This window comes from Vicugna pacos, chromosome 12, assembly GCF_048564905.1.
Source record: "Vicugna pacos chromosome 12, VicPac4, whole genome shotgun sequence".
Lineage (NCBI taxonomy): Eukaryota > Metazoa > Chordata > Mammalia > Artiodactyla > Camelidae > Vicugna > Vicugna pacos.
This window is the reverse complement of record NC_132998.1, coordinates 9,809,929-9,827,670: the sequence shown is the minus strand read 5'-3', so window position 1 is coordinate 9,827,670 and position 17,742 is coordinate 9,809,929. Positions and strand designations below refer to the sequence as shown.

At 50.1% G+C, this 17,742-nt stretch overlaps 1 protein-coding gene across 3 annotated transcripts; it reads right to left on the bottom strand.

Annotated features, from left to right (window-relative positions):
- Positions 1–2,968: 2,968 nt before the first annotated feature.
- On the bottom strand, positions 2,969–17,670 carry CALCOCO1 (calcium binding and coiled-coil domain 1). 3 transcript variants are annotated; one of them, XM_072972717.1, is made up of 16 exons: positions 17,525–17,670; positions 15,262–15,441; positions 14,821–14,923; positions 13,879–14,069; positions 12,330–12,488; positions 11,780–11,928; positions 10,010–10,100; positions 8,004–8,159; positions 7,547–7,801; positions 6,980–7,105; positions 6,399–6,494; positions 5,942–6,050; positions 5,511–5,710; positions 5,019–5,125; positions 4,704–4,775; positions 2,969–4,044 (listed from the first exon to the last, which is right to left on the bottom strand). In XM_072972717.1, the coding sequence occupies exons 2-16, from the start codon at positions 15,415–15,417 to the stop codon at positions 3,867–3,869; spliced, it is 2,148 nt and encodes a 715-aa protein (XP_072828818.1). In that variant the 5' UTR covers positions 15,418–15,441; positions 17,525–17,670; the 3' UTR covers positions 2,969–3,866. The 3 variants fall into 3 exon arrangements, with proteins under 3 accessions (XP_072828818.1, XP_072828819.1, XP_006203132.3); XM_072972718.1 differs by having other exon boundaries at positions 17,553–17,668; XM_006203070.4 differs by lacking the exon at positions 4,704–4,775.
- Positions 17,671–17,742: the final 72 nt, after the last annotated feature.

Sequence of the window (17,742 nt, the reverse complement as noted above, 5' to 3'; positions counted from 1 at the left end):
CTGCCTGCACACGCTTGGCTCACACGTACTCAGCCCCCGTATAACCCACAGGAAACTTTGTCGGCCCCAGTCTTGGTTAAGTAGCCCTTCCCTGTGGTCCCACAGCACAGTGTGCGCATCTCTAAAGTAGTGCTTACTTGTTTCCTTCTCTTTGTTAGTTTACGTTGACTGTGAGCTCTTCGAGGGCAGGGGTTTTTGACTGCTCCAACTCTAGTCCCAGCAACTGACCCATAAAGCACACTCCAGTAAGTTTTTTTTAAATTAATGGATGAACTATCTCTATCCTAGCTGGCATCACGTCTTGTTCTTTCAGGCTACACCTGGCATTTCAACCATACTGGTAATGTTTTTAAAAGCTGATTAGTAAGTCCAATAATATGCACTTTATTATTCTTTACTCCTGGCATATGGACACACATATATATATTCTTTTGTATGTATGAAACATTTTATTACAATAATTAAAAATTATTTTTGGAGGATGGGCCCTATGTGCCAGTCCCTGTACTGGACTTCAGGGACGTGAAATGTACCAACACAGAACCTACCCTCAAGCTGCTTATAGTCGAGAGAGAAGAAAAACTTGTGAACATGTTACAGTGTGTTTTTACAAGGTGCTCTATATGGTATCTCAGAGGACAATGAAGGAAATCAAGTAAGGCTTCATGGAGGAAGTGTCTTCTGAGCTGAGGGGAAAGCATGTATTCAGAGGCATGCAGAAGCAGTGTCTATTTCTGAGGACTGGTTCTGTAAAACCGGAGTCCAGGATTCCTTAGGGTAGGGTGGGAAATGGAAAGGCAAGCTGGTTAAGACCCTGACTCGCACACTGAGCCACCTGCACGTTGTGTTTCTATAGGTAGCAGGTAGCCACTGAGGTTCTTTAAGTGGGAAGTGATGTTGGGATTCATTCATCTCCCACCAAACACTGACACCCGAGTTCCTATTTACTGCTACTTGGTCTGACTTTTCCTTTCACACTAGGGTCTTGAGCCCATAAGGGTCCATCACTTTCTGGAAGGATGCTGGGAAGCAGGAGGCAAGAGATGATCCACTGGACCAGGGAAAGAGTAGAGAGGCTGAGTTGCCAAATACCACAACATGAGTAGGAGAAAGAACTTGAATCGGAATCCAGCTGTATTGCCTCTCAACCCATGCAGTTGGTTACCCTCCCCTGAGTTCCCTGTGTCAGGGGCCATGCACTGGACCCTGGGGTAGGCAAATCATAAGTGAGGAAGAGAAGTGGCTCTAAATTTCTGGGGAACTCCCAATCTGAAGGTGCAGACTGCATATCGATAGACATACGAAGGGCAGAGAAAGGAATGGCTGGAAACTCTAGATACCCAGGTTGAGGGGGTCTGATGAGAGCCTGAGGAGCTTCATGGAGGAGGAGAGTATGGAGCAGGTTTGGGAAGGTAAAGCAGAACTGGGCTGGGGAGAAAGGAAAGAGGTGAGAATGAGCCATGTAGTTTTGGAGGTGGGAAAGCACAAAATTTACATTGCTATTCTCATAGGTATTTTTAGTCTGGCAGCCTCCGTGTCAACGGCGTCGTGCAGCTACCTATGTGGCTCCTGCTGGGGTGTGTGTTTGGATTTGTAGGGGCTGTGGGGTGAGAGTAAAGGCCCTGGGTCCCTGTTTCTGTCTCCCTTCCTCTTCTTTTGCACTAGAGGCCATTCTTCTGGAAGCAGTATATCTGGGTTCCAGATTCTTCCCTCCCCAGCCTCCCCCAGACATAAATCACAAGTGATTTCATTAAATGCACCTCCTGCTGGGCATGTTGGCTCATAATTCCTCTCTGATTAACCCCCACTACCCCGGCAAGTTTATAGGCCAAGAGAGGGAGGGGATAAGGGGGAGGGAAAAAGGAAGGATGGGGGGAATCCCAGGCGGATGATGGATGCCTCTGTCAGCCCAGCTCGTATTTATTAATAGTCTTAATACGGGAAGCAATAAAGGAAGAGAGGGATTCTATTAATTAAATCATTGTTATAATTAACTTTCATTAAAGGAGGATCAATAAAGAGGAGTTGAGATGGAGAGAGGAGAGATCCATTATCTCTAATTTCCTTGGAAGGGATTCAGGGAATGAGATGGGGTTGCTAGGAGACAGCAACGTGAGGGAAGAAGGAAGGATGTAAGATGTCATCCAGGTGGGGCTGGAAGGGGGGTGGGCAGGATGGTTTCAGGTGGATGGAGAGAGGAAACGGTGAGGGTGGCCCACCCAGGGGCCCTGAAGGGAATAGAAGGTGGCTGACAAGGGAGCTCCTGGGATGGAGAACAGGGGGCTGTAGGCACAACTCGTGCCGGGCACTTCAGAGAGCTGTGGTGAGCACGCAGGTCCTTAATAAGTGCTTTATGACGCTGTGTGTGCGTTTGTCTAGCTGTGAAGCTGGTTAGAGTGGATGAATGTGTTTTTGTGACTGTAAAGTCAGCGCGTGCATAGGCGTATGTGAGGATGGCAACACAGGGAGAGAGGGAGGCAGGGATGGGAGGAATTCAAATCATCTTTAGAGGTGCCAGATTTAGAGCATTTTTTATAAGGTGGATGCTTAAAGGTGTGTACTCTTGACAGGAGTAATAGCTGTCCTTTGGTTCAAGGTACGGTGATGGCTGCTTTGGACAGTGAAGGTCGCAGCAGTGGAAACCTCTTCCTCACTTCCAAGGTCTGCACCTTGGCCCAGGACCCGGGTCCCATGCTGCCCGACCCCTGGGACTAAACCCTTCCCTCCCCCTCAGTTTGCTCCCTGCCCCACTGCAGTATTCCCCAAGCCAGCCCCCCCACCTGAGACAAAGGGTCCGCATTCCCCTCTTCTCGCTGGTGGCCAGCAGGCCAGGAGGCAGGGTGAGAAAATACAGCCGTCTCCTCCCCAAGGCAGAGGGGGTCCCTCCCCCACCACTTGCCTCCCCACAACTTCCCTCCACCAAGGTCTAAGAGCCAGAGGTCTTGACCTTCTTTGCTCTAGTCACACCTCATGATAAGAACACATTTTATTAGAATAGTTATACATATCATATAAATATCTTTATCCAAACTACAGGCAGGGGGAGGGATATCGGGGGAAAGCTCTTATTGCTGAGGGGGAACCTGGAGAGAGAGGGCGGGCCGGGAAGTGGGGACGCCTGGGACCACTTGTTCCCCCATCCCTCACAGAAGGCACAAATGCATTATTTCTTTCCATGTGAGGACCCTAGGGGGTGGTGGGAGGGAGGGACAGGAGATAGAGTACAGAAAACCTCAAAAATACAAAAGAAACCTCCAAACTTAAGATCTAATGGTCTGGAAAAGGCTGGGCTGGGGTGTGGAAGGCAGTGGGGGAACCGAAAGAGAAGCTAGGGAAGCTCAGAACCGGAAGAGACCTGAAGAGGTCACGGTGTCAATGCAGGCCCCAGAGAAAACTCAGGTAAACAAACACAGACCACAAACAAGAGAGGGCGGGGTGCCCCAGGAATTGGCTTCGGGGCATCAGAGAGTGTGTGTGAGTGTGTGAGTATGTGTGTGGTGGTGGTGGTGGGGTGTGTGCAGTGGCTGATGTGAGTGACACAAGCAACCAGGGCGAGGAAGGGGTGATTCAATTCCCCATGGAGAAGGACTCCTCCATCCTGATTCCTCCAAAACCGCTTTCAGGGGGTAAATTGCCACTGCTTCCAAGAAGGACCCCCTGCCCGGACAGAAGAGCCAGGCAGGAGAGGATGAAGTTGGGAGAGCTTGGGATGAAACCACATGAGAACAGTTCTCAAGCAACAGAATATCACTGAGCTGAGGGTGTTGGAAAAGAGGCCTGAAACCTAAGTGTATGTCAGTGTATGAGTGTGTGTGTGTATGTGTGTAAGTGTGTATTTGTGCATGTACGGGGTAGGGGGTGTGGGATCACTCAAAGGTGAAGGGGTCCTGGGTGCTGAAAAAAAAGTGTCCATCCATGTGGTCCTCCAGGGCATCCTTCTCACTCTCGGCTGGGAAGCGTTCCTTACAGACAGGGCACTCCTTCCATGGGGGACTGGCAGAGCCCCCAGTGCTGGCCTCTGACAGGGGATCTACCGCAAAACCACTAGAGAGAGACAGGGAAAAGGAGAGAGTCAGTGGGCTCCACTGGCTTCTTGGCTTGTAGACCTCAGGGAGAAGGACCCATACACCTGGGCTCCCCAGATGACCCTGTTGCTAATGCAGCATCCGGGCAGTTCCCTCTCCTCTCCTCTCTTGCAGTGTCCTTCTCCCCACAGTACTGGAAGCCTTAGTTTCCCAGCTCCCCGTGCTTTCTTTTCTTTAGTCCCTGCTGGTCGCTCTAGTACACAGCCCATCCCCCAACCTCCTGCTCTCCTCCCTACATCTCCGTCTGCTGCCTAATGAGGCTGAAAATGAGTCTGACATCGTCCTTCATCTTCTTGCTCCAGCCTGGAAGGATGACAGCATCACCCCTCCCTGCCCTGAGCCCATCTCACATCCAGGCAAAGCTGGGGTGATAAAATCTGGATGATAAAATCTCTCTTTCTCCCTGCCTTCCTCTCTTGACCTGTGCAAGAAAAGCGAAGGCAGAGGGGCAATCTGATATCTGAATCTTCCACCCAAAGGGTCCCCCAGGGAAGTCAGGGAAGAGGGACAGCATCTAGAGTGATCAGGTGGATGCTGGACCCAGTCTTCTCTCTGCTCCCGTCCCTAGGGGCCTTGGTCACCCCCTCCCTCCTCCCACAATGGAGCCTAGATACTTACCTGGTGGTCGGGGAAGGGATAGGGGCAGGAGAGAGGGGACGCAGGGCAATTTGGGTTCCACGGTGGATGGTGCTAGAGCAACACAGAAGCCAGTTAAAGGCAGGGGCTCTGAGTGCATATGTGCATTGACAGGATGGGGGGAGGATTACCGGAAGGCACTTGCTATTTGGAGTGGTGGGTAATTTTCTGTAACTCCTTTTCTTGGCTGGGGCCAAGAAGAGGGAGGCCGGGGTAGGGCATGAGGGCTGTTGACCCGGATGCCCTTTCCACTGGCATCCTCCCACCTCCCTCCTGTCCTTCCCCCTTGGCACTCACCTGGCCACATCATAGAAGGCACTGCCCAGTTCCGGAAGTAGCAGGTTGGCCTCCTCACCCCCACTCTGCACAGCTGCCATCAGGACTGACTTCTCATCTTCAGCCTCCTGGGTAGCAAAGGGACACAGCTGGGTTTTGGGGTAGTGTGCCAGGAAAGGGGAGCAGCATGCTGGGACAGGTAAGGGAAGAACAATGGAGGCTGGGACACTGAACAGAGAGCTGAGTAAGAGTGAGGCAGGAGAAGTGCTTTGATGGGGGCCGATGGACGGGAGGGGAATGAGTGTGGGCAGGAGGGATGGGCAGCAGTAAAGGCTATAGGGTCAACTGGGTTTTGGGGTGGTGTCCATTGGGTGGCCTGGAAGAGAGCCTGGGCTGCCTCCTCTCCCCAAAGAGAAAAGAGAGCCCTGTATGGCTAAGATTCCCTGCTCTGGAGGCTGGGCCACCTGGATTTGGTCCTACCCCCATCCCTGCCCCTCTCCCCTCTCTGCTCACCGAGTCAGAGCTACTGTCCTCAGCTGGCCCTGACAGGTGGGGGGCGATAGGAGCTGGCTGGCTGATGACAACCAAAGGGGACGCCTCTCGTGTCCCCGCAGGGGAGGAGCCCGGGTCTCCACGCTCACACAGGCCGTAGGGCGGGAGCCTCATGTCTTCTGGAGACTCATCCTCTGAGTCTGTCAGAGCCGCCGGACAGCCTGTGGGTGAGGGAGCGGGCAGAGAAGAAAGAAGGACGTGTTGTTAGACAGTTGGATCAGCTCTGGCTTCTCTGGATGAGGGATGCAGTTAAATCAATCAGGGTCTGGGGTCTGGGAAGGAAAAAAGCAAAACCCTGAAGGCGGAGGCAGCTCCCAGAGGGGCCACGTGGAGCTATCCCAGCCCAGGGAGGTAGAGCCGGGAAGAAGCCACAAGACTTGGGGTGTACAGACTCAGCCCCGCGGCCGCCTCCTCGTCCTCTGTGGCAGGGTCCTCATTCCACTTCTCATCTGCCACCTTCTCCAGGCGGGCCTCCAGCTTTCTCATGTACTCGAGCAGTTCCTGAAGGTGGGGAGGAAAGGTGAGAGAGAGAGGCTGGGGAGATGCGAACCGTGCAGCACTGCACGGCCTTCCCTGGTATCCAGGATCAACTCTGAGCTCCTCAGGACTAGACGCCTTCACCAAAGTGTGGGGCAGATCCTCACCCCCAGGAATCCTCCACCTCTGTCCACAGCAATCCTCCCCGTCCAGCCAAGTCAGCTAGGAAGAGGAGCCAGGGTTCCATTTTTAGCCTCTGGGCCCTCTTACAGACACCAATTTCTAAGCCAAGAGACGACAAGAAGATACGAAGTTTCTAGCCCTCAGGTCCTCCGCTCTGGTGTCCAGGGGGCCTGAGCTACCAGTTCTCACCTGCTTCTCCTCCTGGAGCTGCTCCTTTTCCTTCTGGAGCACGCGCAGGGCTGATCGTAGCTCCGTCAGCTCCCGCTTGCTCTCTGACAACTGCACCTGAGGGGAAAGGGCCAGGTGGAATCTAGAGGCCAGAAGTACCTCCCAGAACCTGGGCTCCGGGACCTGGACACAACAACCTAGAACCATGGTTCTCTGTGCCTTTGAGCCTCTCTCGTCCCAACACTCTTCTCCATGAGTCCCTTGTATTGGCCACGAGAGACTTGCCTGAGTCCTAGTCTCTGCCTCCCAAGTGGGGACCCGGATGGCTGCCTCTGGGCTGGGCTGCAGAGGACTTCGTCATAGCAGGGGCACTCTAGAACTCTCCTAAGCCATCCCTACTGGGCCCAGAATGTGTGCCGAGAGCAGAAAGGGACACTGCACGTTTCAAACCAACGAGGGCCGGGAGGTGTGCGAGTGGGATGCTGCCCAACAGAAAAGTGGGCGCCTTGCAATCAGAGCCCACAGCCAAGAAAGAGGAAAGGGGCGCTGATGCCTCAGGAGGCCCTGGCCCGGGACTCTTGGGGGGCTGGGTGCCTCCTCACCAGGCTGGAGTCCTTTTCCCGGGCCAGTTCAGCCTTGAACACCTGGTTCTGGGTCCTCTCCTCTTGCACTGCCTTTTCCAGTCGGAGTATCTCTGCACTCAGCTTTAGGATCTTGTCCTTCTCGGCCTGGGAGATACCGAAAAGGAAAACAGGAGGGTAAAGGTGAAGGAAAAGGGATGCCACTGGCCACAGCACCATCCTCACTGTGTCTCTTCTTCATTTAACTGGATATTTGGGAGCGATTTTGCCTCCCTCATTCCCTGTACCCCCCCACCAAAGGAAGGGCCCTGACCGCAAAGTGCCTTGCTGACCAGGAGTGGACATCATGGCAGGGCCAGGTGCCTAGGACAGTCAACGTATCTGAACTAAGATGATAACCAAGGCAGGTGCTATGAAGATTAGGATCTAGACACCCTGCTTAGGGAGGGGTCACACTTGGACAGTGAACTGTCCGCACTCCTAAGTCCTCTAAGGTTCTCACCCCCATTTCTCTCCTCCCAGGGGATCCGACCACACTGAGGTGGGGCAGTAGGAGCCAGGAGTCTGCAGGGCCCCCGATCCCTCTACCTCCACACTCTGCAGCAGCCCTGCCCGCTCCTTGCTCCACTGGCTTTTTTCCTCCTTCAAGTGCAGACTGAGCTCCGCCAATCTGCCGTTGACGCCAGCCACTTCCAGGCGGCTGCGGTGTAGCTCGGCTATGGTGCGGTCCCGGGCTCCCGCCGCGCTGGCCAGCTCCTCCCCGAGAAGGGCGGCTTTCTGCTGGCTTGAGGCTGCAAGCTCCTGGGCCCCTCGAAGCTGCTCCTTCAGGGGCTCCAGCTCAGCCTCAGGAGAAAGAAGGAGAGGAATCAGGGCTCCCAGTGAGTCATTGGTGAATCAGGAAGGTAACTAGGCTCCTTCCTCTCCCCCACTGGATCAGGACTCAGGGTTGGGTTGTTTAGTCTTGAGTCATGTCTTTCCCCCAGATTTATCTACAACCAGCCCTTGGCATGTCCCCTACTTCCTGTTGCCAAGGGGCTTCACTCACCACCCGCTGCTGGGCCTGGCTGAGGGTGTCCTTCATCTGGGCCACCTTGTCCTTCAGTTGCTGGGACTGAGCGCTCTGCTCCTCCTGCCGGCCCTTGGCCTCCTGCAGCTCCAAATTCAAGCGATGGTTCTCCTGCTGTGCCACTTGGAGCTCAGCCTGAAGTAAAGAAAGGGGATCCGTATTTGGGGTGGCCAGCGGAATGGACCATTGTGATGAGAGAGGCCAAGGTTCCACTTCTTAGATTTAACACAGACTCACACATTCACCTCTGGTCAGTCCTCCTTGGTTCTCAGGGCAAAGTGACTCAGTCCTGAACATCCAGTGTCTAGCAGCACAGCCTGTGGTCTTAGGTGAATCTAGGAATCCCATGCCCCATGTCTGCTTCCCCACTCTTCTTTTTAGATCAAAACTCAATCTGGATGTCCTGCAGGCCCCTCCCACTCAGCATATTCTACCTCCCACTCCAGCCCAGTCCTTGCCACTCTTGCTTCTGTCCATGGTACTACCTACTTCCCAAGTCACTCAGGCTGGATACCTGGTGCCATGTGTGACTCTGTTCTCTCCCTAGCAGCCCACAGGATGGATGCTTCTCCACCCTCCATCTTGTTCACAGCCATCTTCTCTCTTCTAATATCACCACGACCACGTCAGCTCAAGTTCTGGTCATTTTTTGTTTGAACTACTGAATAATCTTACAACGAGTTAATTTTCCACAAGGCAATCAGATTAATCTTCTTGAAGTAGGTATCTTTAAGTATATGTGCCCCACTTGAAAATCATCAATGCCTCTCACTGCTTAGAATAAAGACTAAACTCAAGCTCCTCTATAATCTAATCTGGGCCTTACCTCAAACTTTTCACCCACACTTTCAACTGCCCTGAGTGTTCTGGACTCTAAGCCTTTGCTCATGTTTTTCTCTGTTCCCAGAATGGCCTCCCTCTCATCTCTGTCCACTCAAGTTCTACTGGTTCTTCACTGCTGAGCAAATGGTTTTCAAACTCTCCTCCAGAAGCCTAGGGTTCTGATGAAGCCATTTAGAGGTTCTACCAATATTTGGTTTCAACTTCTTCTATTTTATGAAAAATTATGTTAAAAAAACAATGCACACACTCACAAGTTAACACATTGGAGGTTACCGATCCACTCACATGTGCTTCCAGGTTAATTCATTTCTGTGCAAACCTCAGAATAAAGTTTCCATTGTATTTTCTATTGAAGTGAAGAGCAAATTGAGATTGCAAGGTGGACAGCTTGAAAACTGTTATCACTTGCACCTGCTTGTGTGTGAGACTCAAGGTGCTGTCACTACTGCACAATCACAACACAATACAGAAACAAACTGGCTGCTGAGGCTGACAGAACAGTCATCCATGATTTTCAATTTCAAAGTTTGGTATCCATCAAAACTCCCTAATCGCTTCAATTACTTTATAAGTAAATGTTACACATTTAAAAAATTAAAAAATGTATTTTACTCTATTTATTTATTTTTAAATATTTTTTCTTGGGGGAGTAGGTAATTAGGCTTATTTATTTATTTTTAGAGGAGGTACTGGGGATTGAACCCAGGACCTTGTGTGTGCTAAGCATGGGCTCTACCACTGAGCTATACCCTCCCCTCTAGACATTTGAATTTATAAAGGTAAGTTTATAGTAATAATATATTGCTCTTATTTATTCAGGGAGGTTCCACATAAGATGTAATTGGGTTCTGTTGATAAAAAAGTTTGAAAATATTAGGCCAGTTTATGCTTTTTAAAAAAAGCCCTTTCTAATGTCCCTACCGGATGTGCCTCATCCACCTCTGTGGAGGATCATAACACTTTACCATACTTCTCTGCTGACACTTCTTATATTGCACTGTGATCAATCCCAATTTGGGTGTAAGGCTTCCATTCCCTAGGAAAGCGCACACAATGTCTTCTTTACATTTTTATCCTCTAGGGTTCCTGGTACTCAGAAGGGACTCAATAACACAGAAAGCACACCGGCTCTGAGCCCTTACCTCGCTTTGCTCCTTGTCTGCCTGCACTTCCTTCAGCTGCCCCAGGAGCTTCTCCTGTTCCCGAGTCAGGGCCTTCACCGTGTCTCTAACCCTGTGAGTGGTGGATGGAATGTTAGATGATCGACTGGTCGCCAGAGGAGGAATGAAGGACTCGGACTTCTGTCTCGCACCGTTCTGTTGGGGCTCCTCTGGGCCCAGACCTTCACTTCTTTCTGGGATGCTAAAATCCCCAAACCAAGATGATCCAGTTTTAACCCAAGTACCCAAGTACTGGTTTTAGAGCACAATCTAGAAATAAACAGTTGTTTGTTTCTCTTTATGCATCACTCTTTAATGGATATTCTGCTAATGGCTTTCCAGTTGTTTGCACTCAGTCAAGAGACCGGAATCTAGTCTTTTCCAGACAAGGGGCAGTCATTACTGATGATAAACTTTGATCTAGATCAGAAGTTGGCAGATGTTTTCTATAAAAGGCCTGATAGTAAATATTTTAGATTCTGCAGGCCACGTAGATTCTGTGGCAACCTCTCAACGTTGCCACTGGAGTGTGGAAGCAGCCACAGACAAGATGTAAATGGATGAGAGTGGTTGTTCCAATAAAACTTTATTTATGAACACTGGAATTCGAATTTCATATGATTTTTATATGTCACAAAATATTATTCTTCTTTTGTTTTTCAACCATTAAAAATTGTCACAACCATTCTTACATCGTGGGCTGTACAAAACCATGTGGCAGGCTGGATGTGGCACGCGGCCCATAGCTTGCTGACCCCTGGTCTAGACAGTCCCTAATCTTTTCCAGATGCTCAGTGTATAATCCCTATTTTTCTTTTCCATGATTTAGAACCTGGACATTTAGTATCTCTCAAGGGCAAGATTAACATATCCTGGACTAAAGAAGCCTCAGACATCAACTCACCTTTTACTCTGGGTCTTGGATAGCATGCCTCTTTCCTTTAAAGAATTTTGTTTGTTTGTTTTAAATATCAAATCTACCAGTACTGAATAAAATAAACTGAATTATGTCATGAAAGAAGTGTTTCTCCTGGTGAAAATCTGAAGGACAGGCATGGGAGGTGGTCAATATTTGTGCTATTTGGTAGAAATAAGAGCCATCTGGCAGAAGAAAGAAATTTATTCCATGTGGCTCCAGAGGTCTAAGCCAGGACCAATGAGTCAAAGTGACAGGAGGGTAGATACCATACAAGAGACGCAAAAACCACAGCTGTCTGATATTGAAAGAGGCTGCCTTCTGAGGTGGTGATTTTCTCTCACATACCCTCTTAAGTACTTCACATTCCTCTCGATGCTAAGATTCTACGATTTGCACCTTTTTGTAGAGCAGAGCTCCTATGACATTTCTGGATCACCGGTTCTAACATTTCCTACTAGTGAGAACAGAGTCTAATCTCATGCTTTGCTGAGGTAAAATCTGAAATCTATCCTCTCTTGTCCTGCCTTGACCATTCTATCCATTCTCTTCTCCCAAATCCTCCACTCCTAGCTCCTGCTTAGCCTTTGCTGCAAAACAAACGGTAACCATGATTCTTTCTGAAGGTGAGGAATTCAGAATAGGTTAGGAAAGATGGGAGAGAGCTTGGCAGAAAAAGGTATCTGCAGTAATTGGAATGCCCTGAGCAACACTGAGAAGGGAAAGAGAGACCACATGAGGTGGAGAGCAGGTCTTGCCCGCCTGAAACGGGCGGCTGGGGTCCGAGGGTCACCGGAAGTGAAAGGAAGTAGTGGGGGTACAGGACGTCCCCTCACCTGTCCAGCTCCACCTCCTTTGTCAGCACTTTCTCACTGATGGTCTGGATGTCATCTTCCAGCTCCAGGATGCGGGCCACATGGTCTCCCTGTTGGCGGTTCAGGATGTCTCTCTCCTCTGTGAGCTCCCCATGGGACCGGGACAGCCCCTGGGATTAAGGTTCCACAAGAAGCAGAGAGACGTTGAGACACAGCTCTCAAAGAGCAGAGTAAAGGTTTAGCAGGAGAATTCCTAAGTTTGACTATCCACCCTCCTACCTGGTCACCTTCCTTGAAAATGAAAATGTAAGGGAACACTCCCTTCCCGGTGAACATGGCCACCTCCACCGTAACTCAGCTCTCGTGTTCAAAGAACTGAGTTACGTTACAAATTTGGGATGTGTCTCTTGTCATATCCAGTTTAATCCTACTTGTGACCCCCAAACCTGTAATCTTTGATACCAGAACCATCTTAACAGCCCACTAACATCTCCCCTTTACTGTCTTCACTGGGTTCATATTTTGGACCCTGGGGAAGCAGCCTCTCCCCACCCGGCCCAACCCCCTCAACCTTGTACTGCTCCGTCAGCTCCGCGTGCTCCTGCCTGGCAGTGGCCAGAGCCATCTCAAGCTCCTGTACGCGGCTCCTCAGCTCTGTCACCTGCCCCTCCAGCTGCAGCTTCAGCTGCATCAGGTCATTCCTCTCTTGCTGGCTCTCATCCAGCTGGTTCTGAAGGGGACAGGATGAGAAAGGGAGTCTGCCTGTGAAGTGCCCTTTCTAAGGTGCGGATGCGTTTCAGGGCGGGGAAGTGCCATTGCTCCAGGCTATCCAGAGGCGAGTCGGGGTGGCCCACCATCCAGGAGACATACAAGCTTCCAGCACTCTTAACTGCCCACCCCTCTTGTCTTCTCCCATTCAAAGCCTGACCCCGACTTTGTCCAGCAACTGCAGGAACCCATCTGGCAGAAGTCTGTCTCGATCCATACAGACAAATGTTACCCTGTCTGTTTTGGAGTCAGACAGATGTGGGGTTTAAATCTCCAATACCATTTTTACTAGCTAGATGACTGAACAAGTTATTTAACTTCTGTGAGTTTCTCTCTTCATCTGTAATGTGATCCCTTAGCCTGGGCTGTTGTAAGGTTTGAGTGAGAGCAATGAATGTAAAACCAGAACGTGGGTAGGAGCTCACCCATCTCTAACTTATGTAAGACATAAACATCTTCTTCCTATTCTTGTGTTGATTCCATTATATTTAGAGGGTTCCAAGGGTCAGGAGTTTGTGTAAATCACAAACTACTCACTCCCACTTTCTGAGCCTTCTCCAGCCTGTCCTCTTGTTGGGGGCATGCGCTCCATCCCGACTTGTCCCTGCTCCTCACCTTCCTTCAGGAAGTCTTCCTTGCTAATGTCACCTCCACTCCCTAATTTTTCTCTATCTGGTTCGGTAGAAAAATAATACAAGCTACAAATATGATTTAAAATTTTCTAGTAGACACGTAAGTTATAAAAAAACAGGTGGAATTCATTTTAACAATATTTTACAGGACCCAGTCTATCCAAAATGTTATCATTTCAACACGCAATCAATACAATGATTGAGATCTTTTACATTTTTCCCTACTAAGTCTTCAAAATCTGATGTATATTTTATCCATACAGTACATCTCAATTTGGACTAGTCACATTTCAAGCGCACACTTCAACTACCCACATGTGGGTAGTGGCTCCGGTATTGGGTGGTGCAGGGCTAGGGCCCTACCTACTGCTCTCACTTCTTACTTGTCCTGGAAGTAGGTCTCATTCTTTCCTTCCTCAGAACATTCTTTCCCTGAATGGCTTCCTTCTACCCTGTGCATCTTCCTCTAGGATGCAGCCCTGGGAGAAAAAAGGCTCAAAAAGTTCTTAATGAAATCTGGAGTGACGCTGGCCTGTGGCTGGCTAGCTTTCCTGCCCTACATGTTTGTGTCTGTCTGTGTTAGACTGAGACTTTCTTGAAGGCAAGGCTTTGTGTACCTCCCAGGGAGGTCTTCGGTTGAGGCTACAGCGAGGGGAGGGTGAAGTGGGAAGGCGCCTCCTCCGCCCTTCCCTGGGAGCAGCTCTGCTGCTCTGTTCTCACCTGCAGCACAGTTGCCTTGGGCACAACCAGCAGGATGTCAGAGCCACCGTCCGTCTCCTCCAGGGTCACCAGTTCATCCATGGGCCGTGGCTCTCGGAACTGGAAAGGGGGGCTCTGCCCACACACCCGGCCCTGGCGGTTCACGTATCGGAACTGGTAGAGCTGGGCTCCGGGTTTGGGCAGGTAGCTGGCTGTAGGAAGAAGAACGGACCCAGGACCCCAGTGTAATCCCAGGCCCTCGAGTGCTTGGCAGGTCCCCCTTCCCCTTGGTGTGTTTTATGATCCACTGTCTTTGGCTCCCCTTCCTCCCTGTTCCATAGACTGTTTCCTCTCTTCTCCACCTCCCACAGGCTGTATCTCATCCCTGGGATACTCTTCTCCCTCCTTTCTGCCCAGCTCCCTCTTTTCTCTCTTTCCAAACCTACCCTCCTTAATAATAAAAATTAAAAAAATAATAATGCTAGTTACCATTTACTGAGTGCCCATTATGTACCAGGCACTGTGCTAACAGCTTTACCTGTATCATTTTAAATTCTCACATTGTCCCTAGAAGCCAGGTATCCTCTTTTACTGTTAAGATAACAGACACAGAGAGGTTAAGTAATTCACCCAAGGTCAAACAGCTTTTAAGTATTAGAGCTGAGATTTGAACCCAGGTCTTTCAGAATCTAATGACCATCTTCTTCTTCTTCTTCTTCTTTTTTTCACTCTCTTCTTAATATACGATGCCACCTTTCCCTCTTTCCTACCCCTTAGTTTCAAAGGAGGAAGTCCACCTTCTTTTGGTAGGAAGTGGGATTAGTGACCCTCTACAGTTTCTTCCACATCTGAATCCCTGATTCTGTGAAAACCCCATGATTCTATATCTATTGAGCCCACTATCCTCTTCCAAACCTCTATCCTCTTGACCTTTCCCTCCTGGTTTTCCACCTTCCCTTGTACCTTGGAACTGGACACTGGCGTGGATGGGGGAACCATCAGTTATACTTTCAGGCACCGAGGACCACACGAACGTGTGGTAATCCCGAACACAGGCAGCCTCCACCTGTGAAAACCCATGGTGGGAGAGGGGTACGGTGATGGAACCACCAGCTCTGGATGGTGGAAAGGACTGGAGGATTGAGCCGGGGGTGGGTAGGATGGTGTTGGAGTGGCAAGGATGATGAAAGACAGGGAAAGTGGGATGCTAATGTGTCAGAAGAGAGCAAGGCTAAGATGGGGAGGAGATGGGCTTTGCTGACACAGATGGCCTCTGTCATCTGTGACATCTTTCTCCCTTCTTCTCTATCACTGTGAGGTTGAGAATCCAGGAACCAAATCATTTCCCTTTTTCCAACTAACCCACGGCCTATAAGCTTGAGCCAAAATGGGTTTCAGGGATACCTTAAAGATGCCAATCCAGTCGCTGGCACTGGGCACGGCGCCTGGGGGAAGTGTGTAGTGACATTCCACCTTGGTATTGGGAACGTAGGTCCGGGCTACATTCAGAAAGTTGACTCCACCTCGGGATGGTGCCCGGCTTAGTGATGATTCTTCCATTCTGCCCTTGAGATATTGTCCCTCCTATGAAACAAAGATTTAATATCCTAAAGTCTCCCCCTCCACCTCTTTGCCCCTCAACTCTGTCCCCACCTACCCATAGCCCCTGCTACAATACCTAGAAACTCAGGCATATCTGGTTTCTAGCTCCTGAGGGTTACAGGACCCTTAAAAGGTATTAATCTTAGTCTCTAGGGCATAGGTCTGGCCTTCTGAGTCAGTACGCATCCTGCCTCACACTGCCCTCTTTGGGTCATAGGCTCTTCCTAAAGTTAAGCTTTCTCTAATTTCTGCTCCCTTTTCACAGCCCCAATGACCAAGCCCCAGTATCTCAGGATCTGCCCTCCTCAGTCCCTCCTTTTCCATCTCTTAATAGCCTTGGGCATTCTAAATTCTTCAGCCTCCATCTCCCCATCCCATCCCCCACATCATCTGACCCCTAAATTCAAAATCCAACTGAGTGTGGGGCCCCCTCATTCTAAGTGGGTTTCCTTGCCCACTCCAGCTGTATCTGGGAATGATTTATGATGCTTGAAAATGGCAACTAATGTTGTGAGTCTTCAGAGCTGGAATATGGTTGGGGGATTCTCCCCATATCTCAGCTGTCTACTGCCATGAATAAAAGGAAGCTTGCACTCTCATTCCAGAGACAGGAAGAGGGAGGATATAAGGAAAGTAGGTTCTGTCCCTCAGTCTTTACTCCAGGAAGTCAAGAATTCTGGAGGCGGCTGCTTCAAGGGTGGAGTGAAACACTCAGCAGGAACATGCTGCTGTAGGGAGATGGAATGTGGGGGCCTGGAGCCAGGAAAGCCCCACCCCCAGGTAGGGAAATAAGTGACCCTGGGAAGGGGAAATGTACACATAATGTTGAGAGAAGGAAAGAGAGTCCAAAAAGAACCTCACATTCTTCTCTTCAGGTCTTGCCAAGAGCAGGGTTAGAAACCTACTGTTAACCCAGCTCTGGTGTTTCCCTCCCCATTTTCTGTCCCCTCCCCTTAGCCTCAATTCTAAGTGCGTGAACCCTTCCATCTGCTTGGAACGGTAGTTGGAGGCATGCTATAGGATGGGATTGAAAGGAAGGGGTGTTCCAAGTTAGGTGGGGAGAGTTCATTAGAAAATATGGGGGTGGGGTGAGGAATGATAACAACAACAATCAAGAGAACCCCTCAGCCCAGGGTTGTGAGATGCCCCATTATCTCTCCTCTTCAGCCCACTATCTTCATCCTGTGTCAGCCACAGCTGATGGATGTCCAATCAGACATGGCCATTAGTCACGTGCACACCCCAAAACATCACAAACCCACACCAGGTTGAAGTCAGGGGGGAAGAGACTTTAAAAGAAGACAAAAAACTAAGTAGAGATGGAAGGGTGGGCCAGCTCTACAAAAAGGAGCTACTTCTCCCTCCAAAATAGAGACTGAATTGAAGACAAGAGATTTCCCTGAATTTTCATGTCTTTGAAAAATCCCTACTTAAAACTAGTCCATGTTTTTTTTTCCAAATACAATTCTTGTGGCTTTCTAAGAGGGGGTGAATTGTTCTCAAGGATCTAAGCCTGGAGAACCCCACATATTCCCCACAAACAAAATTCATAACAGCTGGAAATATCCCCCAGGCCTGAAAGAGAGCTCTGGACACCTAAGGTATATACAGATTCAGCCATTCCCCCACGCTGTAGGGCGCTACAGTTCTTTGACAATCTACACCTTGGAAGGTTTTTTTCCCCCAGGGATTCCGCGTAGTAAAGGGCTTTGGACTGGTGGGGGTGCGGAGGTGGCGGTGGAAAGGAAACGTTTGCGGGGCCAAGTCCTGCCGGGCCGAGACTGAGCAGACTTCAGCCTCGCCCCAAACTCCTTTAAGCGTATCAAGCTTTATAGAGAAGAACTGATAGGTAGGCGAGAACAGTGAGGGGGCACCCCCTTGATTAGGGCTCTCCTGAGACCAAGACTCCCAAAACAGTGGGGGTGGCTTCTCCAGTACGTAAAGCGTTAAAACCCAAAAGCTCCTACATCCCCCTTCTATGTTCCCTTAGATTATCTTTTCGCAGACTGGAAAGTAGGGTGATCCCCCCCATAAGTTCGCCCCCAAATTAGGCCAAGTTTCTTACCCCACAGACGGATCAGCTGTTCCCTCACCTTTCACCAACAACAAAAACAGCACTCCGACTCAGAGAGGGGAGGGAGACGGGTGGGCGCGCGGCCTTCTGGGGTTTGTGGTTCCTCCGTGCCCTTTTGCCGGCGAGCAAGCACAGAATTGGGACTACATATCCCAGGAGGCTGGGTGTAAGGGGGGGCGGAGTAGAGGGCGGGCTTGGCGTCCGCCTCA

Excerpts from the sequence above, each read along its gene's own strand:
- CALCOCO1 (XM_072972717.1), bottom strand. The coding sequence starts at position 15,417 with ATGGAAGAATCATCACTAAGCCGGGCACCATCCCGAGGTGGAGTCAAC. Across the intron at positions 14,070-14,820 it reads CGCCAGTGTCCAGTTCCAAG|CCAGCTACCTGCCCAAACCC; the intron begins GTACAAGGGAAG and ends TTCTTCCTACAG. Across the intron at positions 4,776-5,018 it reads GCCTTCTATGATGTGGCCAG|CACCATCCACCGTGGAACCC; the intron begins GTGAGTGCCAAG and ends GTGTTGCTCTAG.